The sequence below is a fragment of the Rhinolophus sinicus genome, linkage group LG02 (assembly GCF_036562045.2).
Source record: "Rhinolophus sinicus isolate RSC01 linkage group LG02, ASM3656204v1, whole genome shotgun sequence".
Classification (NCBI taxonomy): domain Eukaryota; kingdom Metazoa; phylum Chordata; class Mammalia; order Chiroptera; family Rhinolophidae; genus Rhinolophus; species Rhinolophus sinicus.
Window position 1 is genome coordinate 105338288 of NC_133752.1, and position 22748 is coordinate 105361035.

Here is a 22748-nt window from a genome sequence, read left to right on the forward strand (position 1 = left end):
TAGGTGGGCGGTACAGGCCTCCAGGGAGCCATGGGGTGTGGTGGGTGGCTCCACATCAGTGCTGTTTCTGCTCCTACACCAGCAACCAGCCCGCAAAAATGCACTGAGAACTCACGGCCAGCCACCACTCCCAACCAGTGCCCTCCAGCAAATGTTCTTCCAAGGCTGCAGTCCCTCCCCCCTCCCTAATCTGCAGCCTGTGGGGTGGGGCCAGCAGCCCGGATGTCAGGCATTTCCTAGACAATGCAACACACACTGTGGGGGGGCCCAGGGTGTCAGCAAGGTAGTATGCCCGCACACAGACACAGGCATCTATTCCACCAGACCAATGTGGTCCCAGACCTGGCCCTGTTGGGAGGACTTAACCCTGAAAAGATGGTGGGCTCCTGTGAACCGCACGTGTGCAGGCTCCACCCAGGGACAACAATGGCTCCTGTCCCTCCAGCTCCTGCTCCAAAGGCACTCAGTTCAATCCTTTCCCTTAGGCTCCTGGGGCCCCAGGCTGCCACTCCCTCCAGCAGAGACCAGGTGAGTGACGGTCAGCAAGCAAGGCTGTGTGCTGGCTCCACAAGAGGGCATCTGGGCCTCCAGCTGCCATTTGCCCCACTGGGACAGGCAGACAGAATCCTCACTGATTTCCACTACCAAATGTGCGACCTACTCTTCCTGGTACAGTATCCCTGGGCTGGGGAGCCCAGTGTGGGGCCGGTTGGGGGGCTCCTTCTTCAGGGGGGACCCAGCCACCAACGTCCCTCTGTCATGCGGGCGACCCTGCTCGCTGCCCCATTTGTCAGGCGGGGCGGCCTGCGGGGTCTCTGCTCCCGCTCCCCACACAAGAGCGCAGGATATGGTGAGGCCAAAAAGGAACACCCACGGAGCCATAGGTAGGGGAGTCATACCACTATGGTCTCACTGGAGGCTGGGTTCACTGGACGTGCGACCTGCTGTCCATTTTTCTGCCAACCGACCGACGACTCTCCTGCACTCTCCTCGACTCTCCTCGGCTCTCCTCTGTAGCCGCAGCAGTTATATTAGCGGCCAATTGGCTAACCAGCCACAGCCGACGGCCAACCAGCCCCAGCCGACGGCCATCCACTACCCGAGCCAGCACCCTTCCACGTGAGGCCGAGAGCCTGTAAACTACTTTCTGGGGCTCTGTCCCCACACCCTCCCAGCGTTCACCCTCTCTGTGGGCTTTGGGTCAGTGTGCTTCGTGTCTCCACCCCTCCTACCAGTCTCAACATGGCCGCTTTTTTAACTACTTAGTTTAGTGGTTCTGCTGAGCTAGTGTTCAGATGAATCCTGCAGTTGAATGTCTATAAATTATTTGTAATTTTGGTGTGATCCTGGGAGGCAGTAGGTAGAGCACCCACCTAATCCGCCATCTTGGACCTCTCAAGGTGTTTTAGATTCTGTTAAGCTTCTCTAAAGAGTTAAGGCCTATGCCCTTTTAAGGACAAATGCCCTGGAAAGTGCGTCAGGAGATAAAAGTCTGATAAGCATTTCTGTATATCTCAATTTTGTATGTTCTGTGGGGAAACGCGAGATGCGTTTAAAGTTGGAAGGTGATGGTTTTGGGATTCCAGACAAATGTGTGTTTTGGCGCCCTGACTCATGGGCAGTGCAGTGTGAGGGCAGCAATCAGAGGATTGCATTCAGGTACACTGAATGCCTGCGGTAGCACTGCGCTGTGCCTTTGAAAAGCGCTTCCTTTTTACGGAAAGCAGCGTGGATTTGCTGGGGCCAATGGCGGCACGACAAGGATGCGACTGACACCACTGTTTGCATGTACGTCTGTGTTACACAGTCTTAGGGTGGGTGTGTCCTTTTTCAGTCTCTCAGGCACCGTTGGGCAACAGGGCTCTGGGTGAGGCTCTACTGGGGTTCAGTTCCAGGGGCTTCCCCAGCGTTGACTGCGCTGGGCCACACTCGTAGGATGCGTGTCTGCTAACTGTGGGGCTCCTGGTCACTGAGCTTCATTGTCATCTGTATTTCCACCTCATGTCATTTAAGATCAAGCAATGCTGTGACAAAGTTTACACAGGTTGAAAGGGTCTCCATTCTCTCCCCACAGGGCTACCAAGGCCTGGTCGACGGCGGCAGCAACATTGTGGAAGCCGACTGGGAAAGCGTGTCCAGCATCCTGCAGGTGGTACGTGCCGGTGCAGTGCTGTCTTCTGGCCGTCTGTCGGTCTGTCTGTCTGCCTATGAGGAAGGCACGGCCTGTGGCCTGTTACACTTACACTCTAGTCGGACATCACACAAATCAGAGTGCTGCCTGGCTGCCTCCTCACCTTCAGTGTCATTTCATTACATTTTTTAGGAAGCGTTACATCGTGACAACGGAGGAATTATCCTTGCAGTAAAGTTGTGCATCGTGGATAGAGTTCATCGTGGTACTTGCGGCAGATTTTTTTTTTGGGGGGGTGGGTTGTTTTTTACACCAGATCAATGTTGAGGCAGCTTTGGTTTGTTGGATCTGTGTGTTTGTTGGCCAAACTCTGTGCACTTAGGTTTCCTCGAGTCCTTTGGCATCAGGTAACAAAGCCTGGGAGGGACCAGCCATGGCCTCCGAGGGCTATGGGTTTAGAGGGACACAGTACCCTGTGCTGGCCAGCTCCAGACTGCACTGCCCAAAGGATGGCAATCACCACCAGAAGAGGAAAAGCAGTTGCTTCCTTTGAATTTAAAAGAACCCTGCCTGAATGTTTTATATTTTACTATGCCTGATAAATTCCTGGAACACTAGCTTAGTGAAAGCTCCAAACCACTGAGAAACAGAGATTACGTAGAGAGGGCAGATTTCAGGGACTGTGAAATTTGATCTTTGAAACAGGTATTCACCTGTGACTCCTATTTGGGTGCTTTTTAATAGAAAGAACCAAATTGGTACATTCTCCCTGGAGGTGCTAGTGCAATGGATGAATGGATGGAAGAAATATGGGACAATATATGAAAAGTAAATAGAATAGTATTCAGCCTTTAAAAAAGAAAATCATGCAATATGGGACAACATGGATGGACCTTGTGGGCATTATGCTAACTGAAATAAGTCAGATGGAGAAAGACAAATACTGCATGACGTCACTTCCATGTGGCCCTAAAACACTGTACTCATAGACACAGAGACGGGCTTGGGGAGGGGGAAATGGGCAGATGGTGGGTAGAGGGCACAGATTTGCAGTTGTAAGAGGAATGAGTCCTGGGGATCTAATGCAGTGTGGGGACTGCAGTTAACAGTGCCATGCTGTATGCTTGAAGTTTAAGGGAGTAGATCTTAACTGTCTTCACAACACACGGAAGGTAACTGTGAGGTGCTGGATGTGTTCATGAATTGGGTGGTGGTGATCATTTCACAGTGTCCACATATATATTACGTCATCATGTCATATACCTTAAAAAGGTTAACAAGGCTGTATTTAATACTTGAGAGTTGCTAAGAGAGTAAATCTTGAAAGTTCTCACACAAAAAAGGAAGGTAATTTATACTCATCGATAGATGTGCTCATCATTTTACAATCTACACATGTATCAACTCATTGGCTGTGCACCTTAAACTTACACAGTGTTGCATCTCAACTACATCTCAGTAAAGCTGGGGGTGCTAGTGGGGTGCATGTTTTAATGCTGACCACAGATCTGTAAGTCTGCACGTGGACCTTCTTTGCTCTGTTTCTCCTGGACAGAGACTGAAGGACAGTATTGCACCCATACATGCTTAGGGACGGAAATATTTGCAGACAATTAGGGTAGTGTCATCTAAATTCCAGAAAGCACACTGTGTATGAAAAGAACATTTCCGTTCTGCTATTGTGATTGTGCAGAAGATGGGAGATACAAGTGTGGTTGTGGTGTGTGTGTATGCACCCATGTATATGCATGTGGGTGTGCATACGTGCGTGTGTGCAAGTGTGTGTATGCAGGTGTATGCATGCGAGTGTGCATGCGTGTGCATGCATGTGTGTGCATGTGTGTATGCAGGTGTATGCATGCGAGTGTGCATGCGTGTGCATGCATGTGTGTGCATGTGTGTATGCAGGTGTATGCATGCGGGTGTGCATGTGTGTGCATGCAGGTTTGTGTATTTGCATGCGTGTATGCAGGTGTGCATGTGGGTGTGCACACGTGTGTGCAGGTGTGTGTGTATGTGGGTCTGCATGTGTATGAGTGTATGCAGGTATATGCATGCGGGTGTGCATGTGCATGCATGTGTGCGTGTATGAATGTGGGTGTGCACATGTGTGTGTGCAGGTGTATGCATGCGGATGTGCGTGCATGTGTGGGTGTGTGCATGTGTGTGTGCATGTGGGTGCGTGTCGCCTACTGACCGCATCTTAGTGGACCCGCTTTCCCCCCTGAGGCCCTGTCTGTGCTGTCTCCTCCCTGTTTATGTGCTGCTGGCTTAACTTCCAGTCCTCAGGAATTACATGACCCTCAACTGCTCTTGGTCAAATGAAAGTCCAGAGAACCAGGTTAGCCCTGCTCTGCGCCTTGCACCTGCCGCCCCAGGCTCGCCTGTGCTGTGGCACGTCATACCACTGTCCCCATCATACTGCCCATTATTATTAGCACAGGGTCCCTGCTGATGATGACTGAGCTCTCTGACTGAGCAGGCGCTTGAAGGATTGCACGCAAGTCCCGGTTTTATAAGTGACCCGTGATGGGTGTAAGGCAGCCCTTCATTTTTCTAAATACAACTAGAAATACAACTTCATTTATGAATACTGAGTGGGAGAGATCATGAGTTGTCGCTCCCAGACATTTGGATGACTGAATTTAAGTTTTCTTAAGATTTGGCCTTTAAGGCCGGGGAGGTGTAGTGGGAAAGTAAATCCCTCTGGCTCACACATTCCTGTCCATTGTGCCTGCAGTCATGCTGAGCTCTGGCAGATGGAGCGGGAGCCTTGTTCCCTGGGCTGCTGGGCACACGCATCTCTGGCTGGTCTTAGGCTCAGGGAGCACGGTGCCCAGCCCAGCCCGCTGCACAGCCTTACCGCCGGCTTCCCGGGCGGCTGCCGTCCCCTTGCAGACTCTGCTCTGCGTGCTTCACTGACGGCTGCCGTTTCTCCTTGTTTCCCTACCCCACTTGGCCCCCCCCAGGCGTGCTGCCCGTATCTCTGTCCATTGAATTCCAGGATGGAGCTAAAAATGGGAACACTACAAGCTTTGATGGTGGACCCACTCCAAAGATTAAGAGGAGGGAAACCTGATTGCAAAGTCCCATTTGTACATCAGTCCTCACATGTGCCTGTCTCTCCAGCTTCGTGTCCAGTTGGAAGGAGACAGATAACAGGATTTCATTTCTTTCCCAGGGAGGGACCATCATCGGCAGCGCCCGTTGCAAGGCCTTCCGTACTCGGGAAGGCCGCTTGAGTGCTGCTTACAACCTGGTCAAGCTGGGCATCACCAACCTCTGTGTGATCGGCGGGGATGGAAGCCTCACCGGGGCCAATATCTTCCGGGAGGAGTGGAGCGGGCTGCTGGACGAGCTGGCCCAAAATGGTCCGTTTCTGCGTCTGCGTGCGTCGTCTCCTAGGGTTTCTGTCCCCCGCTCTGGTCCCCCCTTCCCTTCAGAGAGCTTGGACCTCATGCATACCACCGGCTTCACTGTCCCAGAGGTATTCGTGGTATGCCAGATCTTATAGCCACCACCTCAGGACTTAAATTGGCCCTCAGATAATAACGATAATAAGAGTATTTACTTTGCTGTGCTGTGGTAGATGCTGGCACATAATTCCAGGTGGACACAAAATATGACCAGCGGAGGTGTATGCCTGAGCTGACGGATGCTGTACGAAAGGCCGAAAGCGCACTGGGGCACGTGCCCTGAGTTCTGTAGACTCCACCGATGAGTGGCCAGCAGACCCGAGCAGCAAAGGCCTCATGATACCTTCTGTCTGGCGTGGGCTTGGTGGTGACAGAGGAAAACTAGCCACCTAAGTCCTAGGCTGAGCTACCCTCACCGCAATCTGCCCGCCCCGTCGGGCTTTCCTGACAGTGTTAAGCAGAGGCCACCGTGGACCTGTGAGAAGCCTCTGTGATGGTTATGTGATATTCTCAAGTACCTACTTTTGTTAATTCTGTGATTGTCACGTGTCCACATTCAGAGCCACACTGTTCTCCCGGGCCGTCACTGGACAACTCAGATTTGATCCACCGATGGCATGGTGTAAACCCTTCCCTTCCCCCTATTTAGTACCCATGCTGTCATCTATGACAGCTCCTATCCCTTAATCACACCCACCATTGTCTGGCTTTTATTTCCATGAGTGTACAGAATTCGGTCGTGCAGAGCTGTGAGAAAACAAAGCGATAGGTAGAAGACGTGTCCAGAATGGCAGGTCCGTCTGCTCACAGCCATCCTGTGTCCCACGCCGGCGGATGGGCGGGCTGCTCGCTGTGATGGACGGTGTGGCTTGTGTCCCCCGCAGGCAAGATTGACAAGCAGGACGTGGAGAAGCATGCGCACCTCAACGTGGTGGGGATGGTGGGCTCCATCGACAACGACTTCTGCGGCACCGACATGACCATCGGCACGGACTCCGCCCTGCACCGGATAATCGAAGTTGTGGATGCCATCATGACAACTGCCCAGAGGTAGGACCTCCCGGGGGGACCAGGGGGCGGGTGGGTGGGCAGGTAGGTAGCATGCGGCCTGGTGAGCCATGGCGTGGGTGCTAATGCTGGCCCTGGAAGGTTCCACAGAGGGTGTCCTGGTGCAAGACTTGTCACTTGAGTGTTAGAAACCAGTGTAAGAAAATTGTTCTCTGGTTTTCTTTTTATTTTCAATTTTATGAAGTTAGTCACCCCCCTGCCCCCAATTATAGAAGAAAAATGTGTTAATTGGAGAGACTCTAGAGAACAGAGGACAAAGCCATCATTATCTAGAGTCCCAGAGGAATAGCGGAAAGTAAGAGTGTGTGTGTGTTACCACGTGTCACCTCACGGTTACATTTCTAACCTGCCATGTGCCAAAGTGGATGAAGTGGTGATGTCTTGTCCACAGTGACACAGACTTCTGGCAGAATCATTGTACTAGTAGTAACTCCTTAGATGGTGCTAGAGTTTCTGAAGCTGTCATCACAATGTGAGAAAGTCAGCAGAACACGCGTATCCCATTTCCTGCATGAGGACTTTGAGACTAGCTCACCTCAGGGCCTGGGAAAGCCATGTTATCTCTCCAGGGTTCTGAAGGGCCACGCACAGCAGTTAGTTTCTGCCGTCACTGGGCACCAATCAACCTTTCTGTCTTGGGTTTGCTGTGGGCTGTGTCCAGTCGTGGTGCTGGACCGTAGGAGTGGCTGAGTGTGCCCAGGTGGCCACGGTCTTGGACAGAGAGTGGCAGTGTCCTGGAGTGTTAGTGTGTGGGGGGACAAGTTATAAAATCGGGAACCAGAAAGTGTGCTCGCTGCCCGATCCCTGTTACTCACAAGAGTTTGAGACGCTCTTGCGGCAGCATTTACTTCTGTAGGAAATGGGCCCCCTGTTGGAGGCTTGGGTCCCTGCCATGATTATGAAGTGGTCTTTTGGTCCAGCTTGGCTGTGAGTGCTTGACTCTGCTGCCCCCAGTGGTGGTAAGTGGACGTTTCCTGTCTCTTTTGCAGTCACCAGAGGACCTTCGTTCTGGAAGTTATGGGGAGACACTGCGGGTACGTGTGGGTAGATCCCACTCAAGTGGAAAAGACCCTCCCTCAGCCCATGGAGAGCCCTGCACCCATAGCAAATGCCCCCTGGAGGGGTGGGGCAGCCGGCGGTCCTCGGCACACCCAAGCCGTCCTGAGTTCTGGGTGCCGGGGGCAGCCTTACAAGATCCTTGCTGTTCCCACATAGGTACCTGGCTCTAGTGAGCGGCTTGGCCTGCGGGGCAGACTGGGTGTTCCTTCCGGAATCTCCGCCAGAGGAAGGCTGGCAGGAGACAATGTGCATCAAGCTGTCAGAGGTGAGTGGGACACTGGCCCCTCGGCTGCCCCCATCCAGGTCACGCTGTGCTGGCCGTGGCTGGTGAGTACCTTCACGGTTCTCAGTTTGGACAGAGGCTTCCACAGGTGGAGACTTAGGGTTCTAACATGAATACACACTGGTCGCCTTGCCTGGGTGGGTGGGGGGACACACATACATTGGTTGTTCACACGGGCACCCACGTCCCAACGTAGTACACAAACGGCAGCTGCATTCTCTGCGCAAAGCAGATGTTGACATTCTAAGTAGAAGAGGAAACTTGTCACTGTGGCCACTGAACGAAATCAGAGCTGGGGAGAAAGCTGTTCCCCACTCTGTCTCCACAAAGCGGCCTGAGCAAACCTGGGTTTAACCGCAGTTCCCCACGGCACTGCGGAATACCTCATGACAACTCTGTCCTTGTGTCCCCACCACGGGGCTCACCATCAGGTCCAACTGTGGGCAAATTACTTTGAAGCAGTCTTTTCCCTTGTGTCCATCATTTGTGGCATGGTCGTGTCACAGTGGATTATTCCTGTAAGGTGAATGTCCCTCTAAGGAAGGCATGTGAGGTGTCCCTTTAGAACAGCGTTCAGCTTTCAGGACAGAAACTCCGATGTGGGGGAGTACCAGGTAAACTTTGCTGACCTAAAACCCTGTGTAAGAAACTTGCTTAGCGCTGTCCTTTTCCCAGGAAGAATCACCCCCATCTGAAGTTGAGGCCCTTAAATGTAACCAGACCGGTGACTTGGGGAGTGTCCGAAGTACGGACAGGACCGCGGCGTGACAGTGAGCTCACTGCTCCCGGTCTGACCTGGGTACCTGGTGGCATTCTCTGCCAACAGCTGGTGCTGGGAGACATGCAGCTGATTGTGTGAGAGGAGGGTGGCATGCCTCTCCTGTGTGCCGCAGAGGACGTCCACTTAATTACCTCCCATGGGATAATACCTGTAATCTTGTACCTGTCACTGGTTTTTGTTGGTCCTTAATGCAGCACTGCGGGGGCTTTTCTAAGGATCTCACTGGATAAATTGGCCCAGGAAGCAAGCCCCAGGCGACCCCAGGTCTCACAGGCATTACAGTATGGGACTGGAAAGGCATTGGGTACTGGCTCTGCCGCCCCCAGGGTAACTTTGGGCACAGGGCCGCACCTTTCGGGTCCTACGCTCCTCAGCTGTACTGTGGGGATGGGGGCTCCTTAGCGACGGTGTGACGGGTCAGTGAGGGAATGCACTGGTCCAGAGAGGCCCAAGGTGCACAGATAAGGCTGCTTCTGTTACTTCTGACCGCGCGGGGGTGTTGGTGTTGTGGTGGAAGCGTGGCTGTCGGGCCGAGTCCCTGTTTCTGGATGTGTCATTACTTCAGTTTTCGCGTTTTCAGATGATGCTAAAATACACACTAGCGTAGTCTTCATCTTTACACCTTTTTGAAAATGTTTCTGATTAATACATTCTTCAAGGTATAGCACACCTATTAATGTCTCTAATGAAAGCTCCCCCAAACCACGCAGCACATGTATTTGTGCCCGCAACACAGATGGGGCAGCCCGTGAGGACAGCACAGCAGGGGACGTCCTCTGGGCTTCTGGCAGGGGCAGCTCCGACACTGCCCACCTGGGCCTCACTGCCCCACGCCGCTCACACCCGCCACCGATCCTCCTTCCTGAGGGGCATTAGAGCAAACTGGCCAAGAGTGATTTCAGGGCCCCCGGGTGACTGCCTTGAGCCCATGAGGGCAGCAGCCCCAGTGTCCCAGCAGCATCTGCATGGCTGCCCCTGCCATGAGGGTGGCAGGGTTGCTTTCTGGCCCGGCTGGGCTCTGCGTTCTCCTGCCCTCCGTTCTGTGCCCACCTGCCTCCTGCCCAGGCCTGGGCGCAGTATCTTCTGGTCCCAATGGCAGAGAATTCCCCGGTGGGGGCTGGGATCACAGGAAGTGGCAGGAAGTCTGGTTTTTGAAGAAAATGAGAAGCTGATTTGCAGGGAGACGGGTGGGGGAGCAGCCTTTGGGCACACCACCATCTGGGGCACTGTCTGGGGCCACCTCACGTGCCGTGACATCACCAAGTCTCAAAGGCCCCTCCCTGTCCCCCGCTCACCCAGAGCACCTTCACCTTCTTTCGGTGTCATTAGGAAACAGCTTGTGAAATTAGGTGACGGTTCTACCTGGCAAGAGGCCAGTTCAAGGGGCGGAGGTGGGGCCCTGCCATGGTTTTGTTGTTGTTAAGAGCGGTTTAGGCATTTTAGGATCTTCATTTTCTGTTTCCTTAGAACCGAGCCCGAAAAAAAAGACTGAATATCATCATTGTGGCCGAAGGAGCAATCGATACCCAGAATAAGCCTATTACCTCAGAGCAAATCAAGGAGGTGAGTGTGCCTGGAATGGGTCACCGTAACACGATTGGCAGGGCTTGGGTTTGGCACTTGCCATTATTATTTTGAAAATAATTTTTGTTCTTCCTGACAGTTAAAAATATTTTCACGGTGACTCATAACTTTAGTGACATGAGAATCATACAGCTCCCGGCTTCTGGAGAAATATTCCCAAAGGGCCAGAGCTCCCCCGGCAAAGAGAGGAAATGGGGCATGGTGGGACGGGGAGGGTTCTGCTCTGGACACCGGCTGCCCTGAGAGCCAGGAGGGTCCACCCCCGGCCGCGAGTCCTGTCCCGGCCAGTCCCCCTCCCACCCCCACCCCCACCCCCAACCCGGGGAGCATGCGCTGAGCATGTCCTCACAAAGAAAGCCCAGTTGTTGCACGTGAGTCACTGCCCTTCCCACCTGCAGACAGGCCCACACCACGTCCTGTTGCCGCAAGGCTCAGGCACGGGTGCTGGCTTGTCAGGCCTGTGATGGGATCGCCTGGGCTCCCCAGTTACAGAGTCAACTGGGCTCGTTCTGGACGAAACATCTGGGAGACAGACAGACAGACAGGCTGTGGTTGAAGCCACCTCTCCGGGCAAAGGGTGTTATCCACTTGGCTTTGCAAGTTGGTTTCTCTGTTCCGCCACCTTTGTTCCCGGGCCAGCTGTGCATCTGAGTCTTAACATATTGAGAGAGAGCGGACCGTGAGAGCCAGAAGGCATTCACAGGACCCAGCCCCATTATTTTCGTAGAGGAGTCAGTGAGGTCTCAGAGACCCGGTTGTGTTCACGGGGGTCCCGGCCGGGTGTGGGGGGTCACCTTGATTTACTGTGTTGTGCTTGTCAAATACAGTTGTACAAATGTAGGGTGATTCGGGAATGTTCGCATTTTTATAAAGTGTTAATCATACTTTCAACACACGCTACAGAAGCAGTGTTGTTTTCCATCATGTTTATGTCCATTTGAGAGGTAGGAAAAATAAAGATTTTATTTGCTAAAACCGTTATTTTTAAAAAATTTCATCTAGCCATTAAACAGAGCATTTCTTTGGGAAGTGAACTACTTGTGCCATGCATACCTGAGGAAAAAGTAGAAAATCCTTTCTCAGCCCCTACCCCCTACCCCCTGGTGGTAGCTGATCTGCCCATCTGTGTTTCCCACAGCTGGTGGTGACACAGCTGGGCTACGACACGCGTGTGACCATACTTGGACACGTGCAGAGGGGCGGGACGCCTTCGGCCTTTGACAGGATTTTGGTAAGTGCAGCGGGAACTGTCCGGCAAATTCACAAGGAAAGGAACATTTCTGGGAGCACAGAGAACCTGCTCGCTGCAGAGACTGACCAATGTTCAGTAGCGCCACCAGAGAGCATCAGCCTCAGCCTGGGGTGGCCAGTTCCTGGATGTTCTGGCCCCATTGTCGCTGGGAGACTAACTGGCTCCCAACAGTCCCCTGCCCTCCCTCCCCGCCAGTCCTTAGTGGAGTTGGAATCTCTTAGTGGGAGGTGGGCGCAGTGGGAAGGACTGTGGTACCTGCCTGGACTCCGGGGAACAGAGGGCAAGTTGAAGGGCACGTTTAGAACACATGGGGCTGTCTAAACAACCAGGGACTGGGGGTCGGAGCCCGTGGACACACCTGCCTGGGGGTCTCCAGTGGGAATGCTGCCTTGGCCGGGCCGTGGGCTCACTGACCTGGTCAATGTCATTTGCAGGCCAGCCGCATGGGCGTGGAGGCCGTGGTTGCCCTTCTGCAGGCCACCCCAGAGACCCCGGCCTGCGTGGTGTCACTGAGCGGGAACCAGGCGGTGCGCGTGCCCCTGGTGGAGTGCGTGCAGATGGTGAGAGCAGGCGCCTCGGTGCCGTGCCCAGTGCTGGCAGAGGCACAGGGAGTTAAGTGACCACCCCCAGATACGAGGCACTGCCTCGGGGGCGCAGCAGCAGGCTGTCTAGCACGTGGCCCCTCCACATTCTGTGGCACTTAGTGTAACCGTCCCCTGAGAGGGAGCCCCGTCTGTGAGGGAGGCTTGTGCTGGAAGCACCGCGAGGGTTTCTGTCAACAAGTCAAAGACGAAATGCAGGAAAAGGGCTCCCAGGAGACTGAGGAGTGGGCCAGGACGTCCTTGTCCTCTCAGATTTCAGCATGTCCTGCTGTCCTGTCCCCGAGGGCATCCAAATCTGTGATGTGACACTGGCATGGCTAATTCAGGTGACATCCCAACATGCACCTGCCACCTCCAGGCCCCGGGGTACAATGTCCCACTTCAGGAACTCTCAGTAGAAGTTGTTCTTGTCTGTTATTTCTCAGAGTCTCTTTGTCACTGTCATCCCACTGGGTCTTTCCAGGGGCTCTGAAGTATATACATTTTATAACATATAGAGAGGTGATTAGTTAAGTCACAGGGCTTATTGGATGTGACCTTAGATGCATCATTTGCAAAAGCCTGTGGGAGGGAAGTTCTTTCCTACCAAGTGGCCTGAGCCTGGCAGTGACAGGCTGGCTACAGCCTGGTGCAGATGTGCCTCCGCCAGGCTGCCAGCATGGAGGGTTGGGTGTGAGGGGACGGGGAAAAGGCACCAAGTGGGCTCCGCCTCTCTACCGGGATGCGAGGACGCACCACTGCCTCTGATACTGCCTTCTTCCTCTCGTCATCTCCTCAAAGACCCAGGACGTACAGAAGGCGATGGATGAGAGGAGGTTCAAGGAGGCCGTGCAGCTGCGGGGAAGGTGACTGTTCTGAAGGACACTGTGTCATGGGGATGTGTGCTGGCAGCCTGGCCGCTCAGAAGGCCCGTGAGCTGTGAGAAGTCTGCAGGTCGTGGGCCTGGGTGACAGTGAGGGGGAAATGGTTTGTCTGTCTCTTTGGGGTGGGCGGGGCTGGGGTGGGTGTCGGAACCTAACAACATTAAGGTAAGTGACAGGTGTCTAGTGTGTTGGGTAAGAGACCTGAGCGTATGGATGCCTTTGTTCCCTAGCCTGCTGACACTGTGTGTGTCCAGGTACCTGGAAACACATGGTGCTGTGTCCCCACGAGGGCTGGCGGGACTCAGGGTAACGTTCGCTTCCCTTCCCCTGAGGGGTGGGGCCCTTTGCTGACTGTGCGCTCCGGCTGCCTGGGTGAGCTCCCTCCTGTGCCATCCATGTTCCACACTTGGTCCAGCAGCCTCTTTTCTTCCAGGAGCTTCGAGGGGAACCTCAACACCTACAAGCTGCTCGCCATCAAGAAGCCAGACTCCCAGATCCAGAAGGTGGGTGGTGGTGCTACATGTCCCCGTCCCTCGCTGCCTTCCTGCCATGGATGTCCCTGGTGGCTGGCAGCTGGTGGCAGGCGGGCCACTTCCTGAGTGTACATGAGTACAAGTGGGGACACTCCTGTGACAGGTGCCACACGCCCTCTGTCTTGCAGAGCGGCTGCAACGTGGGCATCGTCAACGTGGGCGCACCGGCTGCCGGGATGAACGCGGCCGTGCGCTCGGCCGTGCGTATGGGTATCTCCTCTGGACACAGGATGCTTGCAGTATACGACGGCTTCGAGGGCTTTGCCAAAGGCCAGGTGGGTTCCTCAGGAGGCGCCTGGCACGGGGCACGGGACGCCGTAGGGAAATGGGGGACCTGGGACTCCGCTGGGTGGGGAGCACAGCTTCTGCTTTAGGGTCCCGTCCTAGGGAAGGCTCTCGGTGCACCCATGGGATTGACGTGCGTTAACTGGTTTGCATTGCACAGTAAATCGGAGCTGTTGTCCCCATTTTCCTTACGTGAGAAAGGGGTGCGGAGACATTAACTTGACCCAGATGGCAGGGCAGCGTCTCAAACACTGTGGAGGGCTGCGAGTCCTGTACGCTAGACCAAGGGCGTCCTGGTCCATAGTGTTAACTCCCCCGGTTGCTGGGCAACCTTGTACCGAGCCCTCAGATGGCGGGGTCCTGTTAGCTAAGAGGGCAGACAGAACTGCAGCCCCGTGAGTTTGCATCTTAGGGAGGGAGAGGAGGCTAAGTACAAACAGATGGAGTAACTGAATAGCACTTAGGAAGTGACCAGTGCTAGAGAAAAACACCCAGAGGGGCTGGTGTGGGCCGTGGTCATCTCAGACTCAGGGTCGAAGGGCTGAGCGAGTGTCCCACAGACAGGCTGGGTGGGTCCTTAGTAGGTAATTGTAAGGACTTTGGCCCTTATCCTGAGAAGCCTGATCTGAGCAGGGACGTGGCCCATGCTGACCTATAGGGGGACTAAGGGGGCGGGCCTTCTGTAGTAACCTCGGCCAGGGATGCGGGGATTTGCTTCATTCTGGTCACTGAGTCCACGACACGTCTGCTAGGGTCTGTGTGTATTGTGAAGGCAGGGCCAATACGATTTGCTCAGTAAATATGCACAGGGGTGGAAACGGAGGTGAGAATGAGTCCATTTCTGTCCTGAGTTGCAGTTGATGGACACAGGGCAATGTGAGAGGTACTGAGGTTTGCAGGTGTTAAGTGGAGTGTTGGGGGCATCTGAAGGGGGCTGTCGGGGAGCGGAGAGAGGTGGTTTCTGGGTGCTCAAGAGACGTGGGCAAAAGATGCACGTTGGCGGGGTTGGGGGTTGGGGTGGGGCGTCAGCTTACAGATGGTGTTTAAAATCGTGACACAGGTCCGCAAGGGCGTAAGTGAGGAGAGAGAGACCTAGCTCCGGAGGCTGAGGCGTGCCGAGGGGAGGGTGCACATACCTCGCCGACATCTTATATCCATTGAGAAAAATGATAATCTTAATTTTTCTTTTACTTCCCAATGGTAGAATTTGGCCAACACAAGCACCCTTCTGAGCCAGGACTAAGGTGCAGAGATGCTGTGTGGGCAGCGGGGCCTGGCTTCACCAGTGGCTGGACCTTGGTCTCTGGCTTGTGTCTTAACTCCTTCAGCATATGATGGAAGCTGTCTGCTAACCCTTCACAGATCCTTGCAGACACGCAGCCCGCTGGGCTGTTATAAAGCTTCTAATTCCCTTGCTTTCTCACTTCAGCTGTATCATTCTGTTTGCGCGTTAGATAAAAGAAATCGGCTGGTCGGATGTCGGAGGTTGGACCGGACAAGGTGGCTCCATTCTTGGGACAAAACGGTAATCTCCTGCCTTGATTCCAGCCTGCTCTTAGGGGGAAGAAACAGCCATCTCCTAGAGAACAGCAGTGGTACAGAAGCTGGAAAGGGATCCAGCAGGAGGGGGCCCTACGCCACATCCTGCCCTGCCCCAGGAGGTAGAAAACGGGAACCGTTTCCTCCCCAAATTCCTCATATCCTCTGACTTGAAGAATCAAATGCTGGGTAGAAATCCTGCATCTCATTTGAGGTGACAAAGATAAATGATGTCACTGAGCTGCGGAGACTGTACTATGTAAACCAGAATCACAGCATTGTTGATAGTGGCGTACTGTCCCTGGGAACGGACGTGGCCATTTCTCCCCAGCAGCTTGCTGTCCAGGCCCCGGAGCGCCCCTGGTGGAAGCGGGCTGTGCCCCTGCAGCCTGTCGGCGACACCCCAGGTGCTGTTTGCTTTATGAGCTGTGCTTGTAGCTCTCGGGGAGCTGACAGCCCGTCCTGCTGATGCTCTCTAGACACTGGGAAGGATCTTGTCCTGATGTGATGCCCTGCCCCCCAGGCCTGCATGTTTGCCCTGAGGCTTCTTATAAATCTACCAGCAATACAAACACTTCATTTCCTGGCTTTCAAGGCAGTAGAAATGATTCTCTCTCTTGAACTTGAAATGACTGGAACAGTCGGGTGGGCTCGTGGGACTGGGCGTGACCAAGTATCCTGTGTCTGGTCCCACTTGTCGGCGTGTTTGGGATAGGTGATAAAGCGGGGAGCAACAAAGCGAGTGGGTGTGACTTTAAAGGTTAGATTGGATAAGGCACAGAGCTGGCAGTTTCCTTTCAAACGATATTTGTTACGAGTATTTACAAGTTACTGTGTTTTTTTCCAACCTAATGAGGCTGTACAATTCTTTTGGACAGCCGTAAAGCTTCTTCCTGTTTTCTTTTGAAAATACACCTTTTGAGACGTGATCCCTGCCCACTCCTGCTGTGTGTGGTTCCCTGTGCTGCTCGCCACCAGCCACAGGGAGGAGAGAGCAGACATTCCATGCTCAGTGCCACGCAGCTGGGCCGCGCAGATGGGGGCACGGCAGCCGCCGGGGAGCTGGCAGTGCTCCGGCCACCGTGTGCGGCCGTCTGACCTGCGCTGTCTGACCTGTTTCAGGACACTCCCCGGGAAGTACCTGGAGGAGATCGCTGCCCAGATGCATGCCCACAGCATCAACGCGCTGCTCATCATTGGTGGCTTTGAGGTACGTCCCACCTGTGCTCACCTGCTGGCTCATCGGTGCTGTAGGCTGCAACGGCATGGCCTGTGCCAGCTCCACCAGGATCCTCAGGAGCTGGGGTCATCGAGCCAGGCCCCAACTGCCACTGGACGACTGTGACACACAACATAGCAGGGGGCAAGACTCACCCAGCGGGAAGTGACACTGACTCCTTGGCAGGGGTTCATCTGCTCAGTGAGTTCCGATGTCTTTCAAGTCAATAGAAATGATTCTCTTGAACTTGAAGCCCTTGGGCTCTTCAGAGCGGAAGGTAGTTATGTGGCCAAGTCATTGTTCTGTGTCTGTGCTACCTTAATTTATGTCTGTTCAACCAAGGTCAGCCCCATGCTAATCTTTCGTTTTAGAGAAAGAAAAAGCAAGCCTTGGATACTCAGACCCTTGCCAATAAGAGACGTAGTCTCGCATCTATATGACGATGTCCCATGGGCCCCTTTGTGCTTAAAGAGCTGCTTGTCCCCATGGTGACGTTAACCCGTTTCCACGTTGACTTTCTGGCAGTTGTCAGTGCCTTCTGCCCTCTCCCCTTCCTGTCCCCCAACTGCACACGCTTGTCCAACAGGCCTACCTGGGACTGCTGGAACTGTTAGCCGCCCGGCAGAAACACGAGGAGTTCTGTGTCCCTATGGTTATGGTCCCTGCCACCGTCTCCAACAATGTGCCGGGGTCTGATTTCAGCATCGGTGCCGACACTGCCCTGAACACCATCACCGACGTAAGTGTGTGTCCAGCAAAGCAGGTGGCATGGACGCTCGCTAACCAAGGGCACCCAGCCCGTTTTTATCTACCAGTGCACCAGAAACGAGTGCCAGGTCTGAGTTGTTGGTTTGCTGCCAGAAAAGTATGAAAAAAAGTCTGACCATCTCTGATCCAGCTTCCAAAGATACATACCACTCTTTTTTCATGCCATGGCCACGACGATGTGTCCCTATGTGACAGTGAGCGTCTACAGCTCAGGCCATCATGGGTCATGGTGTTTTGTGATTTGGATAATCATTAAAATTAGTTTTGTGATTTTTTTGTTTTGTTTTTCTTTTTGGCTGAGCCAAGCTTACTTGTAGCCTCTGTCGCCTTACTGCAGTGACTGCCTGGTCCGCTGGCCCTGTTTGAGGCCAGGATCTGAGCCAGGTGTTTGTACTTTTATTCATTGACTTGAATCTACCTTTAGCATTAGTTACACTTTTGGCTGTGGCCCCTGGCGTCATTCTCCCCTTTGCAGATTGGGGATATTAAATTACCTCTAAAACAATATTGGTGCTATTTTAAGGCACTTTTTTATTGAAAGGCAATAAACATACAAATACATCGTAAGTCACACTTGGGAAATGGCATGGGAGTTTGAAGATCAGTATCCAAAAGATGCTTTTTTTTTTCAATTTGGTGTCTAAATTTTTTCAGTAAGTTCTCAAGTTTCATTTTCCTTGCAAACCTAGATCTTGAGAATGTTTTTCTAAGATTTTTTTTTTTAAAACCCATGGCATCAGTTTGTTTCTAGTGCTGGTAAATAAAAACAAATATAAACAATGCTTTTCAATAAAATTCTAGTGACAAGTAACGCTTACTGCTTGTTCGTTGCTCTCCTCTGCTTCCTAAATTTTCTGCGGTTTTTTTACTAAGAAGCCTTGCCCTGTGTCACCTGTGTCCCCGTGCTGGAGCACCCCTCCTATGTGCACTCCTAACTGCTCACTGCACCACTGCTCCTGCTTTCCTGGCGATTCACTCCTGCTTTTGCTGCGACTGGACTGATTCCACTCCTGATGGGCCTTGGAGCTGTGCATTGGAAGGTCCTGTCTGTCCCCAAGCGAACTTCGTCTTTGTTTTGACCGCTCTTCTCCCTGCCTGTGTTGGATGTTGACTCTGCTTACACTGAGCTTGCAGTAGAAGCAACTGGAAGTTTGTTTTTCCTACCTGTTACCTCCTCAGAACCATCTGGATTCGGGGTGGGGGATGGGAGTGGGGGACTTTGAAAGATGGCATCTGCAGGTCCTGTGGTGTTTATTCCTTGTGGTCTTTGATCTTCACTTTCAGGCACGAGGACAAGAGTCTCCCACTTGGCAATTCCAGGCTCCTCTGTTACAGAGAAAGTTTTTCTAGATTATAAAGATCTAATACTTGTATGTGTGTTGTTGAGAATTTGAAAACCAAGATATCCAGGGAAAAACTCCAGATTACCCACCGGCTTCCCTCAGCGGGGTCTTGGGATTTATTTCATGACCTTTCAGGTCTGGTGCTGTATTCACTTGGCTTCTCAAAACTGGGGTGATGAAGGAGGCGGTTTTCCGTTGGTGCCAGCGCGGTGGTCTTGGTGGTGATTGGGGATGAGCGGGCACTCAGCATGCCCCGAGACTTCGGGGACAGGCGTGGGCCCCGCGGGCGTGTGGAACCTGCTGTTCCTCCCAGACTTGAGTTTGTTTCCACCAAAGGGAAGTAGAGTGCGTCTCAGAGGTGTGCGTGTGGGTCGGAACTCGGCTGGGCTGGCCACGAGTAGGAAGGGGGGTGTGCCGGGCCAGGGGCCAAGCTGTGGGACGGGGGCCCTGCGTCCCTCCTGATCTGCTTGGAGGACCCAGGACCCCAGCGAGTGCTGTGTTGGTCCGTCCCCCTCGCTCTGTTGCTCTGAGCAGGCAGGCCACCAGCGGATGCTGTGGTGACAGTAGTGGCACCTGGTTGGCCCTGCTGCGCTCAGGGTATAGACCTGGTCGTCTCTAGTACCAGCAGCCCGTCTGTGCAGAGAGCTGGGTGGGGATTTTGCCCCCAGGGGACATCTGCAATGTTTAGGGACATTTTTTTCCGTCAGAACTCGGCTGGGGGCGCCATTGGCATCTAGATGTTGTTGACCCCCCCAGGTTTCGGGATACCTTCAATGGGGAGCTGTTGGACCAGAAGGTCAAAGATGCCGAGGGTGGGAGCCCAAGATGGTTTCGTGTCCTCGGCTGTCGCGTCTGCGTGTCCAGTTGTCCTCACAACCATTCGGTCCTTGTAACATTGCGCTTAGCTCACAGGTGCCTCACGGAACACAGGTCCCAGTGCACTTAGCGCATCAGAAAGATGAGGGTGCCGCCCAGGGGCCCCACGCACGGGCCTCCAAGTGGGTGCTGTCACGCCCCAGAGCGCACACTGCCCTCCCAGTCACAGCAGTGAGGTGCACTGAGCGCGGAGCGGCTGTGACTGCCGCCAGCTGGCCACAATTCCTGCAGCCGGAGGGCCGGAATTGTGATGGTAAACAGATTGGAGACCAGGGCTGTTTCCCTAAAACTCTGTCCAGTTTCTTCTCAGTGTGGACAGCTCCAGTGTCCAGAGCGGCTTCATGATGCTGTGAGACATGTCCACTTGGAGCCCGAGGCAGGAGATGGGTGGGTGGACGGGTGATCGTTTAGGGGCCGTGGAGCAGATGAGTGACCCCGCGCCTCACCTTCCTCCCGGCGTCTTGGACTAACCCCCCACAGGCCCACTGTCCACACGTCCTCAGGCCACAGGCACCCTCGAAGCTGGTGTGTTTTGGGGATCCTTGGGGCAGCAGGGGTCACATGCTTGTCCAGGGGGCCTGAGTCCCAGGCTGCCTCCCACGTGACCTTTCCTGCAGCAGGATATGCGGTGGTCCCCTTGGGGGGATAAATAGAGACCACACATGGGCCCATTTGCCCACAAATGTCTGCCAAACGCTGGCTGTGTCCGGAGCTTTGTGGACTCGGGGGTTGTAGACTGTGGGCCTGTGTCACTAATGAGCATTTGATTAACACTTGAGGCAGATGGCCAGACCCCTGCCATGTGCCTCCGAACAGCTGACTTTTTTGGCATCGGAGCTGAACAATTTCATCTTGGGGTTCCCAAGCAAGTAGGGCCATGGTCCTTGGGGCTGCCTTGTGTGAGAACTGCAAAGGGACATGCAGGGACTGGCCCCTTCTGATGCACCACCGAGGCACCCAGATGTCTCCCCGAGGGGTTATTCGGTGGGGTCCCGCGCCTTGCTCAGTGCACGGCGTCGCCAGGGGGCTCTCTTCACCTCCGAGGTGCCAAGAAAGGCCCAGCTGTTCATCCACCACTAACCCCGAATCTGCCTCCAGCCCTGCTTTGCTGCCTCCTGCTTACGTCCCCTCGTGCTGGGCGGTGAGCGCCCCGGCCGAGGCCTCCACCCTGTGCCCCCTGCACTGGCAGGTCTCCTGCTGAGGCCTGCACACCGAGCCCCATCGGGACAGCTCGGCTCTCAGAGCACAAGCTCACAGCCTCCTCTCCCCCTGACACGCACGGAGGCTCTCGGCCCCACCTGGTGACGGCAGGTGAGGGGCCAGGTGCCTGCTGACCACCCACACCTGCTTCAGGCTTTCGAGAGCTCGGTCATGTTCGCCGAGGCACGTGGCAGCCACCAGGAGCTCTGTGTCCCCATCTGTGTCCTGCCTGCTACCATTAGCAACAGTGTCCCCGGCACAGAGCTGAGCTTGGGCAGTGACACCGCCATAAACGCGGTCGTAGAGGTAAGGACGCTGCCCCCCATGCGCCTGCTTGCTCTCACCCCGTGTTCCTGACTGCCCTGGATGAGCCTGGAGGGTCTTCCTCTTTGCCCTCAAGTGGGAGCTGGAAGGGGAAAGCCGGCTGATCGCCCCGATGCAGCAGCAAATGTCTTACTGCTACTTTTTTCCCCGTTCGCGGGGTCTGTATCCCACTTTCCATGACAGGGTCCTTTCTCCCAGCTTCTCCATCTGAGTGGGAGTCCACCTTGTTCTCTAGAAACGAGATGCTCTGTCAGTGCTCTGGACGGTGCTGGGGCTGAGGCTGAGGTGATGCGAGGCGTGCAATCTGTTAGGGGATCTCAGAGCCAGTCGGGTGGGCGTGAGGTCTGGCTGGTCAGTGAGTGGACATGAGGCCTCTGCTGTGGGGCATGGTCTTCCCCCCACAGGGAAAGGAAAGGTGACCAAGCAGGGGGCCGTGACAGTGACCGGCTCCTTTAGACGGTCACGTCTCCTGCAAAGCCCTGACTGGGAGAGCCCCTCAGGAGCCGGCCATTTCGGTCCAGGTCCGTTGTTCGGAGCTGAATGACCATGTGGGGAGAAAAGGGGAAGGCTTTGGCAGGTCCTACCCTCCCGCGTCTCTCACTCTTAAACTGATGGGCACATCTGAGCCCCTCGCTTATTTTCTCAGGAACGCTGCTGGCGGAGATGGGCTTGCTCTCACCCTCCCAGGAGGGTGATGGCCTCAGTCCCAAGTTGGAAGCTCCCAGGGGCCCTGCCCTTTGTGTCTTTGGAGTTCTGTTTCTTTGCACGTGAAATACAGTCACAGACAGACACATACAGCAGCCTCCATGGGCACATCCAGCATCTCCCCCACTGCTCGCCCCAGGTCCGCCTGGCCCTGCACCTGGCACGGGACCCCAGCTTTGCCAGCCATCTGTGCTTTGCAAGGGTCGCCTCCTGGCCCTGTCCAGCTGAGTCCCCAAGGAGCTGCACCTCCTGGGAGCACCAGTCATGGGAGGCCAAGCTCCTAGCATGTTAAGGGGGCAGGACTGGCTGTGTCCCTACAGCCAAGTCTACGGGCTTTTCTTCTGTCTTAGCACCATTCTGACCTCCACTGTGGCAACATTGGAACTGTCACTTGAGGTTTTCCCTCCAGTGGGATGATGCCCAGAGATTTTTCTCACAGTCGTCCGTGTGCCACTGGAGAGCGGCAGCGTTCAGCGGGAGGGGTCATTCCCGCTGAGAACCTGGCAGGTGGCATGTGGGCCAGGCAGGGGCACTGCCCTCGCAGACTCCTTCCTCTCAGCCAGCGTCACAGCGGGCTCCCCTCCATGTCCACCAGCTCTGGTCAGCGGCGCCGTTGTTGCTGCGGCCTCTCACTGGGCAGTGCTGTTTTAGTAACTGAATGAGGTGAGGCTGAGATGACGCACTGTTTTTAGAAGAAAGGAATTCAGGCTCAGACATAGTGAGGTGACACGGACAGAGAAGTTAGGAACGGCGTGGCTAAGCTCCAAAGGCTGATAGTGCCAGCCAGCTGACACTGTTCTGACACTTGGTGGCTTACAGAGACCTTGGCTCGGTCATCAGGGTCACTCCCTTTCTTTATCAAGGGGTCGCTGCTAAGAGACATGTATTCAAATGGCCTCGCAGGAGAGCTGCTTTGC

At 54.4% G+C, this 22748-nt stretch overlaps 1 protein-coding gene across 3 annotated transcripts in view; it reads left to right on the forward strand.

Moving 5' to 3' along the window:
* Window positions 1-22748, forward strand: part of PFKP (phosphofructokinase, platelet) — a 65604-nt gene that overhangs the window by 34173 nt on the left and 8683 nt on the right. For 2 of the 3 annotated variants that reach the window (XM_074325042.1, XM_074325043.1), the window contains 14 exons: window positions 2075-2152; window positions 5313-5502; window positions 6432-6597; window positions 7605-7649; window positions 7831-7939; window positions 10206-10301; window positions 11461-11553; window positions 12009-12134; window positions 12957-13021; window positions 13473-13542; window positions 13701-13847; window positions 15312-15382; window positions 16519-16606; window positions 17202-17354. In XM_074325042.1, the coding sequence (XP_074181143.1) occupies window positions 2075-2152; window positions 5313-5502; window positions 6432-6597; window positions 7605-7649; window positions 7831-7939; window positions 10206-10301; window positions 11461-11553; window positions 12009-12134; window positions 12957-13021; window positions 13473-13542; window positions 13701-13847; window positions 15312-15382; window positions 16519-16606; window positions 17202-17354 (1497 nt within the window). Of the gene's footprint in view, window positions 1-2074; window positions 2153-5312; window positions 5503-6431; window positions 6598-7604; window positions 7650-7830; window positions 7940-10205; window positions 10302-11460; window positions 11554-12008; window positions 12135-12956; window positions 13022-13472; window positions 13543-13700; window positions 13848-15311; window positions 15383-16518; window positions 16607-17201; window positions 17355-20955; window positions 21109-22748 lie in introns of all 3 variants that reach the window. The other variant, XM_074325044.1, reaches the window with a different exon arrangement.